Source organism: Dasypus novemcinctus, chromosome 9 (genome assembly GCF_030445035.2).
Source record: "Dasypus novemcinctus isolate mDasNov1 chromosome 9, mDasNov1.1.hap2, whole genome shotgun sequence".
NCBI classification, from domain to species: domain Eukaryota; kingdom Metazoa; phylum Chordata; class Mammalia; order Cingulata; family Dasypodidae; genus Dasypus; species Dasypus novemcinctus.
This window is the reverse complement of record NC_080681.1, coordinates 73,293,090-73,306,082: the sequence shown is the minus strand read 5'-3', so window position 1 is coordinate 73,306,082 and position 12,993 is coordinate 73,293,090. Positions and strand designations below refer to the sequence as shown.

The 12,993-nt window shown below is 38.9% G+C and overlaps 1 protein-coding gene across 2 annotated transcripts in view; it reads right to left on the bottom strand.

The window, feature by feature from the left end:
* Nucleotides 1-10,041: 10,041 nt before the first annotated feature.
* Nucleotides 10,042-12,993, bottom strand: part of OMA1 (OMA1 zinc metallopeptidase) — a 148,609-nt gene continuing 145,657 nt past the window's right edge. For both annotated transcript variants that reach the window (XM_058303507.2, XM_058303508.2), the window contains one exon: nt 10,042-10,506. In XM_058303507.2, coding sequence (XP_058159490.1) covers nt 10,294-10,506 — 213 coding nt within the window. In that variant the 3' untranslated portion in view covers nt 10,042-10,293. The remainder of the gene's footprint in view (nt 10,507-12,993) is intronic.

The following is a 12,993-nucleotide window of genomic DNA, read 5'->3' as shown; positions in this document are numbered from 1 at the left end:
TGTGGAGGGATTGCACTTTGAAGGGACAATAAGCAATACATGCACAATACTACAGTTTATAAAGACCATTTATATACTGACAGCTGACTCATTACCTCCTCAAAACAAGCCAAAGAGGTATAAATAATTACAACTATTTAATGTGTAACCATGGGCAAATTACTTTACCTCTCTGAACTTAAGTTTATTCATCTGTAACATGGGATTATTATGGAGATTCAATAATAATCATAAGTTTGATAGCTAAATGTCATAGTTTGAGTTTCCCTGAAAGTGGATCCTGGGACAAGGACTAGAGGGCAAGGAGTTTATTTGGGAGGTGATCAAAGGAAGCACAAGGGAGGGAGTGGAGAAAGCAAGAGAGGAAAGTGTGAAGGGTCAGAATGTATGAATTAACGAGTGGGTAAAAGCTGAGGACAACTGGGGCTCATTCCCCCACCGGACCCTCTCAGAAATTATGGAATGCACCCATTATTGTCCCACAAGTATGGGGAGGCTGAAGCATTTATCTACTCATTCTGATCCCCCATTAGTTGACTTAACTTCCCTGCACTTCTGGGTTGCCCCTGTTTGTGGGTGAGTGAGCTCCTGTGGTGCCACAGAAATATCCCGCAAGAAAGAAGACAGAAACAGCTGTCTCAGCATGGAAAGACTGCTGGAAACTGTCCACCACAACTGCAAGATAAGCTCAAGTGGGTCCAGGGGATCTATGGTGTGGTATTACTGCCAGCCCTACACTAACTCTTAATGAATACTTACTATACGCTGGGAAATGCACAGAACCTATTTCGTTCTCACAGGAATCCTACGAAGCAGCAATTCTTATCTCCAGCAGAAGAAAACTGAGTCTTGGAGAGTAAAATAACTTTCCCAGAGTCATCCAGTCTCAAATCCAGGTCTGTCTGACTGGAGAGACCGAACTGGGGCAAACTTCTACAGAAAACCTAAAAAGAAAATTTGCCTGTTTGATAGACCTGTTGAGACTCACACTGTGAGGAATTTGCCTGAATAACTTTAAAAGGTAATTGTAACTATTCTTTATCTTGACTTGAGAAACATGAGCAGTGTTCGGTTTGAGGATAAAAAGGCTGATTCTGATATAGTTCCTGCCCTGCAGGAGCTCTCCCAAGCCAGTGGTGGTCTTTCAGTCCAGTCTGGTGGTACAGTAATAGAGCTCTTCCCCAACATGCTGGTGAGAAAGAACTAAGCTTCTGAAAGGTGTAATGACCTGTCACACAGCTAGAAAGGAAGATTGGAATCCTGATCTTTTTACCTCTTTTGACCTGAAAACTAAGTGATTTGTGTGTGTGTGTGTGTGTGTGTTTAGGAGGTATCAGTGATTGAACCCAGGACTTATACATGGGAAGCAGGTGCTCAACCACTGAACTACATCTGCTCCCCAGTGTGAGTTGGTTTTTTTGTTTGTTTGTTTTTAGGAGGTACTGGAAATCAAACGTGAGACCTCTTACATGGGAAGCAGGTGCTCAACCACTTGAGCTACATTCGTGTCCCCAAGTGTCTTTTAAACTACTTTCTCTTAGAGAAGTGAGTTGATTAGGTCAAGTCAAGTTGTTGGCCTTAATGATTCTGTGTAATTATTAGGTTGAAATAAGTCTATGATTTCAGATGGAGATAAGTACTGAGAAGGAAAATGGAGACAACAAGGTTAATGAGTGACTGAAGACCACAGAACACGTGGGATTTTTCTATGCTCTGCCCTGGAGTGTACGTGGTAGAGCTCAGACTTACAGAACTCTGGGTACTAGGGTGAGGTGATGCAGAAATATCCTTGGGTGCATGGACAAGGCTTTTCTTTTGCTTGGTTAGTAAAGAAAGTCACCCAAAAACTACCTCAAATATTCCAATAACTCCTACCGTTTGCTTATGGGTATTCATTCATACATGCACGAATTGAGTCACTCTTTCAATCTTTAGATATGAATTCACTGAACTACATACTATGTGCTCATCTATGTTCCTGAAGGTGTCTGGGCCTTTCTCATGAACATCTGTTAGCTGATGGCTAACCGTAAGGGGAGCTGGTGTTGAGAGATGAGATAATGGAAAGTTTCATTGATTACCGAACAAGAGAAAAGCCCTGGGTGCTAGAACAAAGGAAGGACCCCAAATAAATGTTTCCCGTGTTGCCCTGACAATTGCTTTCAATTTCTGTGTGTGAGAGGAAACATGTTAAGTCAGTAAATGCTTCTGCATGGCACAGATCTAATTAAATTCCTGGACTATCTGTGAGACCTTGGATAAATTACATGACTTGAGCCCCATGTCCTTATCTGTTAATTGCGGAGAATAATTCATGCCTCATGGGGTTGCTGTGAGGATTAAAAGGACAGAAAGGTTGTGAAATCTTGCCCTTGCTCAATAAATATTACATCCCATTCTCTCAGCCCATCATCTGGAAAATGGGCTGGTAATTTCAGGAAAATAGTGTCCTTTTTTCTTGCATTTGAATAAGGGTCGATTAGCATAAATTCTGGGTTGTATTAGATCAGGCAAATAGCCTTGTTTTTGGAAATGACCTCTCAACTCATAATCTTATATCACAAATTAAGACAATGCTAGAATATAAGAATCAGCATGGGCATGGCATTTTGGATGTTGTATAAGGCACGTTACTATTCTTAAAACCCATAATAACCCTGGGAAGGAGGCAGAGTAAATATTATTATCACATTTTCTCGAAGTAAAAATAAGACCAGCAATGTTGCTCTTGATTCTCTCAAGGCTGTAATAACAACCAGCAGAACAGTTGTGGGAAAAATTATATCAACCTGTTTCTGTGCAAAAAAAATTACTTTAAAATATGTATTTCTACCACCAAAATATTTAAATAAACTATCCATCATATCTAACCTACAAAAATACAATTATATTTTTATATACTATCTAAAAATTAATACATGTTAATTTTATACTCTTAAATTCTGGGGTGGGGGGAAGCAAATCTCATTTTAGACCAGTGTTGCCAATATTGAGGTACTAGGTCCTCTGGAGTCTGTAAAGACAGTATTGGTAATATACCAGTTATGCTAAATACTTCAAAAAGCCTAATTAACAATTTTATATTTTTTTCTCACATAATAAGTCCATCCAGGTTAATTAAAACCATGAATTTTATTTGACTGGAATTTTGGTACCACCAGAGATAACATGATGATTGAGGACCATGATTGGTCCTTGGTATCATAGAAAATCTAAGGCCTGGAAACAGAACCACACACACTGTCACTTATGCCCCATGCCCAGCCATCCCAACTGCTAAATACTCAATGCAGCAACAGACCTTGGTCTTGAGGGACTCTGACCCTTCAAGGCTGAGAGGACTTTTTGGTGTAAACTTCCCTTAACACAGAGCCAGGCAATATAAAAGGAGTCCTGGAGGATTAAATGACTGTGCGCTACTTGCCTAACTTTAAGGGTCATTGGTTTTCTGATGGAAGCCAGGGAGCAAGGTGTACAAGCCAAAGAACACTGATAGTTTTCTTCCTATTAATGCAATGAGAGATATTTCTCACCACAGATTAAAGAACTCCCCAGGCCCTAATAAAATGTTTATGAGGTGATCAACAGCAATTTTATCTTTCACCTGTATGAATATGCTAAAAATGGTTATTTTTAACACCCATCAGAGTATTAAAATCAGTGCTTTTAAATATGGGAAAAGAGGGCATTCAACCTGCTATTCACAAGTAAGGGCTGAAAGGAAATGAGTGCTTTTCACTCTCACTTCCTTTATGAGATCTGCCAACTGAACTAGACCTTGGAGTCAGAAGATGAGGGCTTGAATCTCAGTTCTGCCATTAAAATGTAAGCAGTGCTGGGCACACATTTGCTTACTATATTTGAGCTTTGGCTTCCAGATTAGAAATAGAGGTAAAACCTCCATCTCCACAGAATGTGGTATTTCAGAAAGAACACTGGAATACAAATCAATAAATCCTTTAGCTCTAATTCCAGTTCAGTCATTTACTTGAAGAGCATCCTTGGATAATTTGCCTAATTCCTCCAAGCTTGGTTTTCTCCTCTATGAATAAATACCACCACTTGTCCTACCAATCTCAATAGACTGGTTCTGATAATATAACTCAGATAAAAAATACCCTATAAAGAGTCAGGCAACTATTTGAATACAAATTTAATATTAAATCAATGTAAAACTTAGGCTACATTATTTTTGCTCAGATTAAATATTTCAAATCAAATCTTCAAGAAATTACCTTGTGTCTTTGCCTGTTCTACCACTGACTTACTGTAATAGAACCTGTGGTTCCAAGACTCTCACCAAGTCACCAAGCCTTTCTGTTTGGATGGTGTTGACCTCAGCACAGGTGTTGGGTCCTTATAAGTCCAAAGCAATCAGGATAATCCCAGCCCCTGCCCTGGGTGCTATTACAATGTTGTGGTTAGAGTGCTAAGGCTTTATATCAATCAGTGCAAAGTGAATCACTCTTCTTACCTGGATGTGAACTAAAAAAACAAGTAATCCTGGGAAATGCTAGCAGCCATCTTGGTGTCATTCAAGAAAGGGTTTAAATTGGAGCTGAGAAAATCCAAGAAAAAGAGCCACTGCTCTCATGATCTCATGATCCTCTGGATTAAATTACATCTGAAACTGTACTTTAGGGCTCTCCTTTTAGGTGAGACAATAATTCTCCTTACTGATTGAATTTTGAGTTGGTTTTTCTGTTTTTGCAAGAAAAACAATCTTAATGAATACAGTGTATAACCTCGTGCAAGTTTCATTACACCTCTAAACTTCAGTATCTTAATCTACAATGTGGAAATAATGTAACAGCTATCATATGGAGTTTCAGAGAGGTTCAATAATGCTTGAAAAATGCTTAGTACATTAATGCTTGGTAATGCTTGGTACAAAGTATGTGTTTAGTAAGTGGTGGCTATTATTATTTTTGGAACTCTAGACATTGTATTAAATGTTCTAAATACATCATTTCACTTGATCATATGTAAGAGGATGGAGAGATTAAGTGAATTCCAGGGTCCCAGAGCTACCAAGAGGCAGAGATTTCACCAAGTATGATTGTTTTACCTCCCTTTTAATTTCCTCCTTTTACCAGATTATTGGTGTTAACTATACAAAGTTAGCAACACATTAATTGAATGTGCTAAAAATTGTTAGCTTTTAGGGATAGAGCAGTAAATATACATAGTCCCCCTCCATGAATTTAATTTTAGAGGATAGTCTTACACCTTTCTGCATTATGAAAGAGATTACATTGCATTTGTGCCTCGGATTTATTAGCTCCATGCTCCTAACAACTGTGCTAACCAGCCAACATCGTCTAAGTCCTACAGATAGATGGAAAGCACTGATAGTAAATTATGTAACTAAATGCAGAACATACATATTGCCATAGAAAACTTTAAATAAATGTATACACATTACATTGTAATTGCCATTTAATTTTTCCTAAAACCCCGAGCTGAAATATAACATTTCTTTTATTTTACTGATTCCATGACTTTTAAAACAAACCTTTTCTATACACACTTTAAAGATACTATCCCTATATTACCTCTGCTCTTTCTGACATGTCAACTTGTATATGTTTTCTGGGAAGTTGGAACAACATAATTAGATGTGACATGAGATGGAACTAAAAGTAGTCTAGGGTCTCCACTTTGCTATTTTGTGAGGAAATCTGCAAGGAAATCTAATGGTGTGTTTTACTGTTTACCTCTAGGTGACATTCTCCAAATGTCTTTACGTGTTATTGAGTGCCTCTTACAAAATTCCAATTACCAGGAGTGTAAAGAATGACTATATGGAGAACAGTTTATCTGAACCCTTTCAAGTGTTGTCCTGAGTGCTGATCAAGAAATACACCTTACAATCAATCTATAGTATGCCCTGAAATATATAAAAAGGCTCTGAACTTGTCTTCTTCAAAACAGGGTAAATATTTTTTGTTTAAGGAAATTAAATAGAGTCAGGAGACATCCCGAATGAGATCTCACAGGCTCTTACAGGCTCTCTCTCACCTTGTCTCACTCCCAGTCTTTTCATGTAAATTTTGATAAAAGCATCTGAGAGGAAGGCCTGAAAAAACATCCTGCAAATAACGTTAAGTGACCCCTGATTTTATAGGTATGAGATCTTTGCCTGTATTGAAGCTATATGAGGAAGCAATTGATAATACAATTTGTTCTTTATCATCTGATAGTTTTAGAAACCAGAGAGAGAGTAATGGAAAATATTCGGTTTTGTATCAGACAGATCTGGCTTTGTTCTTTCAAAGTAAGAATCTTAGTTTCCTAGGCTGATCAAAGCAAATACCATGAAATGGTTTAGCTTGAACAATGGGAATTTATTATCTTATGATTAGAGTCCAGAAAAATGTCCAAATCAAGGCATCATCAAGGTGATGCTTTCTTGCCAAAGTTAGGCAGCTGGCAATCTTTGGCTCCTTTGCCGCATGGCAAGCCATGTGGTGGCATCTGCTGGTCTCTCCCTTCTCTTATGGGTTTTATTGCTTTCAGCTTCTTGCTTTTGTGGCTTTCCTTCTCTCTCTCTGTATTCATTCTGTTTATAAAGTACTTGAATAATAGTATTAAGTCCCATCCTGAATGAGGTGGGTCACACCTTAGGTAGTCTCACCAAAAGCTCCAACTTACAATGGGTTTACACCCGTAAGAAAGGATTAGATTCAAGGACATGTTTTCTGGGCTACATACAGCTTCAAATCACCACACTCCACCCTCTGGACCCCAAAAAGACACCATTCCAACATAATATCCCAAAAGCCTTAAATCATTTCAGTAACAGTGCTAAGTACAAAGTCTCATCAAAATCAGTTACAGGTGTAGTCTGTCCTGGGGTACAATTCCCCTCTGTGGACCTGTGAAACCTACAAAACAAGTTATCTGCTTCCAATTACAAAGGAGGAGCAAACATAGGATAAACATTCCAACTCTCATAGGGGGAAATTAGAAGGGAAATAGGGGTCATGGGTTCCAAACAATTCCAAAACCCTGCAGGGCATACTCCAATTAGATTTCAAAGTCTGAGAGTCATCTACATGATGGTGTTTTGTCCTCCTGAACTGATCTGATGGAGTGGCAGACCCATCCCTCCCAAAAGCTTACGCAGCAATCACACCCTCCCCAAACTCAGGGGTGAAAGCGCTACCCTCTGAGAAAACTGGGGTGGTGGCCCGACTCTCCACAATTCCAAGGCAATAGGCTTCAACCACTGAGAAGAATGGCGAGGCAGCACTCCTCCTGAACAAAGGGGTAGAAGACCTGCCATCTCCAGCTCCAGGGTAGATTCATCCTTTTCACACACATGGGTGGGCAGGTTCCTTTGGCCAGACAAGTCTTCAGTCCAGACCTTAGCTTCCATGGTTCTGCCCTTACAGTGATTTTTCCTTCAGTCTGTCCCTTTTAGTACAGTGGTTTTATTCATACAGAACTCACAAAAATGTCCTGATTTTGCATTTAGTACCCAGGGTCCAAAGCATCAAACAGTAGGACTTTCTACAGATCCTTCCTGGATAACTGCATCACCAATCCTGACCGGCATGGAAATGGCTGACTGGTTCCATGCTCAGTTTAAAGCCTCACATGGAGCACTGTTCTCTGGGGGCTTGCTTTCCAGAGGCTCAGAATTTTCCAAACTATCACTTTCTGGTTTCCTTGTGCCCATGAAGTCAGTTCTCAGTTTATCCCTTTTCTCTCACATTTTACTATAAGCTGCAAGGAAAAACCAGGTTGCACTTACCACATTTAGCTTGGAAAACTCCTCCAACATCCAAGCTCATCGCTCTCAAATTCTGCCTTCCATTCAACATCAGAACTCAGTTTTGCCACGCCTCTGCCAGTTTATAACAAGGATTGCCTTTCTTCTAATTTCCAATAACACAATCATTTCTGTCTAAGGCCTTATTGGAAGTACCTGTAGCATCATATTTCTACCAACAATCTCTTCAAAGAAATCTAGGACTTCTCTATCAGGCACTTCACAATTCTTCCATCCTCTATCCATTACCTAATTCCATATTTTTGGTAGTGCAATAGCAACACCGCACTCTCACGGTACCAAAACCCGTTTTAGGTTCCTGGGTTGCTCAAAGCAAATACCGTAAGATGGTTCTACTTAAACAATGGAAATGTATTCACTTATGATTAGAGTCCAGAAAAATGTCCAAAGCACGGCATCATCAAGGCAATGCTTTCTTCCCAAAGACTGGCTGCTGGAGATCCTTGGCTTCTGTGCCACATGGCAAGACACATGGTGGCACCTGCTGGTCTCTCCCTTCTCTTCCAGGTTTCATTGATTTCAGCTTATTTTGTTGTTGTTGTTGTTTTTGTGGCTTTCTTTCTGAATTTATTGTTTATAAAGGACTATAATAATAGGATTACATCCCATCCTGAACGAGATGATCCACAATTTAACTGAAATATCAAAAGATACTCCTTACAATGGGTTTACATCCACAGGAATGGAATAGATTAAGAACATGTTTTTCTGGGATACCACCAGAGACCTTGGGTATATTAACCCCCCTAAGCCTATTTCTCACTGTAAAATGAAAATAATAAACCTACCTCATAAGATCATGGAATAAATGAGATAAATATAGGATCCAGCTCATAGTAGGAATTCAATAAAACGTAGTTCCCTTACCCTTTAATTCTCTAAGAAAGTATTTATTTAATATAATGTGTTTCAATGGAAATTTCCTCTTAAGAAATGTAACTGAAACATCACTAGGGCGTGCCTTACCAGTTTGGGAGTATAAATAATATATAAAAACTCATTTTATTGATATATTGCCACATTATATAATACGATTGTCATTTCTGGGCATTCCTAGGTATAGCAGTTTGATATTGTTTATGAATTCCAAAAATAGATATTGGTTGTTTGTAAACTGGTCTGTTCCTCTAGGCATACATATTACATTGTATTGGATTCAGAGGTTTCACTCTTAACTGATTAAATAATGATTAAGGCTTTGACTGGGCCATGTCAGAAGGACATTCAGTCCCCACCCCCTTGGTCAGCTGGGACTGAGAGAGAAAAGTGCACAGCAGAGCAGAGTAGTTAAAGAGTTTTGAATGCTGGAGCCCTGGGAAGTAAATACACAGAGAAGCAGATACATGAGGAAGGAGAGAGGGCTCCATTAGACATTAGGCCTTGTGGAGCGAGCAGAGCAGCTGAGCTAAACGAGCCCTAGGAGAGAGACAAGACTCATCCCAGCCTACAGCTGTGACCATGGAGCCTTAAGATGCCTGAATTCTTGCAGCCATCTTGCTCCAACACATGGCAACAGACTTTGTTGAGGGAAGTATAATAACTTAGGCTTTATGGCCTGGTAACTATAAACTCCAACCCCAAATAAATACCCTTTATAAAAGCCAACAATTTTCTGGTATTTTTTACATCAGCACCCCTTTGGTGACTAATACACTAGGGATGTGTCTGTGTGCTTCTCCCGACTTCTTCCTTTGGCTCCTTTCTTTATGTCTGCTGTGCAGGAAGACTGACTTGGGGGCAGCATCTTGGCCCTGCTTCTCTTGATGGTACCTTCAATGAGAACAGGGTGGCTGTTTCTCCAGAGATTACTGAATTGAAAAACTGCAAGGAACCAAAATGATGTGACTTTCTGTTAAGACTTTACTGCACCAGAATCACACTGTGTCTGCACAGAAGTGTTCCTCTCCCCACATTTGTTTCTCACTTTGTCACTTGGGCCACAAACAGCATTACTGTGCCTCCTTATGAAAACAGCTTTTTTAGCTTCTGCCTGTAGCCTTTCTCCCCCATTATCCATGGGTAAGAATCAGGGGATTCTCTATCCCAAAGGGCCACTTTTCAACACAATCCCACTCTACTGCACACCAATTCCAGTTTTCTGGCTCATCATAATCACTTAAGACTCTGAAACCTGGTTTTTAACCTCACCTGGGACCCTCCCAACAATTAACAATTATTGCATGTTCTGATTTCTCATTCACTAGGAGTCTGCCTTCCAAATCAAAAGCAAGTAGGAGACAGGATAAAACGTATAATATATATATTTATTCGGTGACATTTTCCTCATTGAAGATATTTTAAAATAGATTAAAATACATCATTATTTTATGAAAAATAAATATCCAGTAGAACAATTTAGATAATACCTGTAATATACATGATTTGACCATGAATTTCCTTTTTTTTTTTTTTCATTTCAAACATTTTTTTAAAAGTAACATAAAAATGGTAAGGGTTGCTGCACTCTTCATATATCCTGTCTCATAAATTTTAATTCAACTACCAGTTCTTTTCTCAACTATATATGTTATTGGTATTTCCTTCTGTTTTTGAATGGGAAATGTATCCTTTTTCTCATTCTTAACAGTGGTATTTAGGTCTTCTCTCTCTGATTCTTCAAGAAAATGCTTCATGCTGAGTCTGAATAGTAATCGAGGGTCTGGTCCAGACAGTGGTGGGCAGTTACAGATCTCTCTAATTTTGAGTGCCTACAAAGAAAGAACATAATACAAAAAAATAATAACACAAATGTGTTAAGATTGTTTCAGCAATTTCTAATATCCCATGTAAAACAATAAAATATGAGAATGTATTTGATATTTTTAGAATAAAAGATACCTTAATTACAATGCATAATAAAGAAACCCTATATAAATTCACGATAAATAGTGGCATTTTCATGATTTGCTCTTATGATGTATTAGAAAAACAACTATAGCTGTAGGAGCTGCCAAACAAGCTTTCTTAGAAATATCTCAGTAATTTCAGTTAAACCCAAACAGACCCTGAGAACTATCCAGGTTAGTAAAGATCTGAAAAGTATAAGAGGTGTTTTCCAGAAAAGAAAAACAATAGAATACAGATATCTAAACATACTGAAAGAAGACTATATGTAACTGGGACAGTCTGGGGTGGAATTGATGATAACCTAAAAAGGTAACCAAATCAAACCTTGACAATTTTCAACTATAAGGAAAAGAAAATGCTGCAGGGAAAAGGAAAGTAATCACAGCATACTTCATCACTCAGCTATGACTACTTTGCTTACAGTTTTTAAAACACTGAATATTGATCTAACCAAAATCACATTTTAACTATGTTAGGAAGGAGGAGAGTTAGATGTGTGTGTGTGTGTGTATACTAGGTTTGACAGTGATAGGAGAAGGCTGAATTCTGTGTTTACAGTGGAAATTAAATAGATAAAACCTAAAACTGAAAGGCTGGACATAGCAATATAAGCATTTTATTTAGAGATGGTGGGAAATAGCAGAAGAATACTATAAAGGAGCTGGAAATGGTTACCTCTGGAGAGTAGGGAAATTAAGAGCAAAGTAGGGGAACTGCTGCTGTAAATAATTAGTCTTACAGAACTATTTGATTCTTTAAAGTAGGTACATGAATAACTTTTTAAAAATTAAAATTAAAATATTTTAAATTTAAACTTTATTTCTTTACAATTATTTAAAACAATTATGTCAAAATTACCAACTTTATGGCTACTGATAGAGTAATTACCATTTTTTTTCTTCTTTTAAAAGATACTTAGATTATATAAATGATAAATAATGTAGGGGATTCCCATAATCCCCACTCCCTACCCCTCCCACACTTTCCCACATTAACAATTATCCTTCATTAGTGTGGCACATTTGTTACAATTGATGAACATGTATTGGAGCACTGCCACTAAGTGTGGATTATAGTTTACATTATAGTTTAAATTCTCTCCTGCACAATTTGTAAGTTATGACAAGCTATATAATGGCCTATGCCTGTCATTGCAACATCATTCAGGACAGTGCCAATGCCCCCAAAAGGCACCCATATTATACCTATTTTTCCCCTCTCCCTCCCCTCAGAACCTCTGGTGGCGACAGCCTCTACATTAATGATAAAAGTTCTTCCACTGCCAGAATCATAATAAGTCTACAGTAGTATACTAGTAAGTCTACTCTAGTCCATCGTTCATTCCCCAATAGTGAGGATTCTGGGATGTAATGCCCACTCCACCTCTAAGAGGGGGCTTAGATCCCATGGGGCAGATGGATGGGACTATCGTGCTTGCAGTTGTAGACTCTCTGTTCCTTGGGATGGTCGCTGTCCATCATCATTTCCTTGTTAGTTATCCTGGGTGAGTTCAATGCAATGGAGAGTGGGTGTTGCAAGTCTGCTGAATTTCAGGGCCCAACTGGCACACGGAAAGTCCAAAGATTTAAGACTCTTGGACACAAACCTATCAACTCTAGTAAAATATTTTTTTAAAGAAAAAGTCATGCTTTAGGGGTTTTAAAAGAAAGATATTTAGGGGGTAAAGCTAGTTTCAGTTTTCATTACCTCTGACCATTTTGAAATAAAATATTTCTGGAGCTTCAGATCTGAGATGTTTTCTTTTCCCTCCTTTCCATACTTTTATTTAGTTTTTTTTTTTAAAGATTTATTTGTTTATTACTCTCCCCTTCCCCCACTCCCACCCCGGTTGTCTGTTCTCTGTGTCCACTTGCTGCGTCTTCTTTGTCTGCTCCTGTTGTTGTCAGCGGCATGGGAATCTGTGTTTCTTTTTGTTGCATCATCTTGCTATGTCAGCTCTCCGTGTGTGCGGCGCCATTCCTGGGCAGGCTGCACCTTGTTTTGCACTGGGCAGCTTTCCTTACAGGGCACACTCCTTGCGCGTGGGGCTCCCCTACACGGGGGACACCCCTGCATGGCAGGGCACTCCTTGCACACATCAGCACTGCGCATGGGCCAGTTCCACATGGGTCAAGGAGGCCCAAGGTTTGAACCGCAGACCTCCCATGTGGTAGACGGATGTCCTAACCACTGGGCCAAGTCCGCCGCCCTATTTAGTTTTGATATTGTGGCAAATTTGAAGAATTTCATAAGCTCCTCTAGCAAGGCTCTGCAAGACCTTGCTCCAAATTCCTGAGAGCTTAATATTTTCACAATAAGTAAAATATAACCAAACTGATTTGCTATCT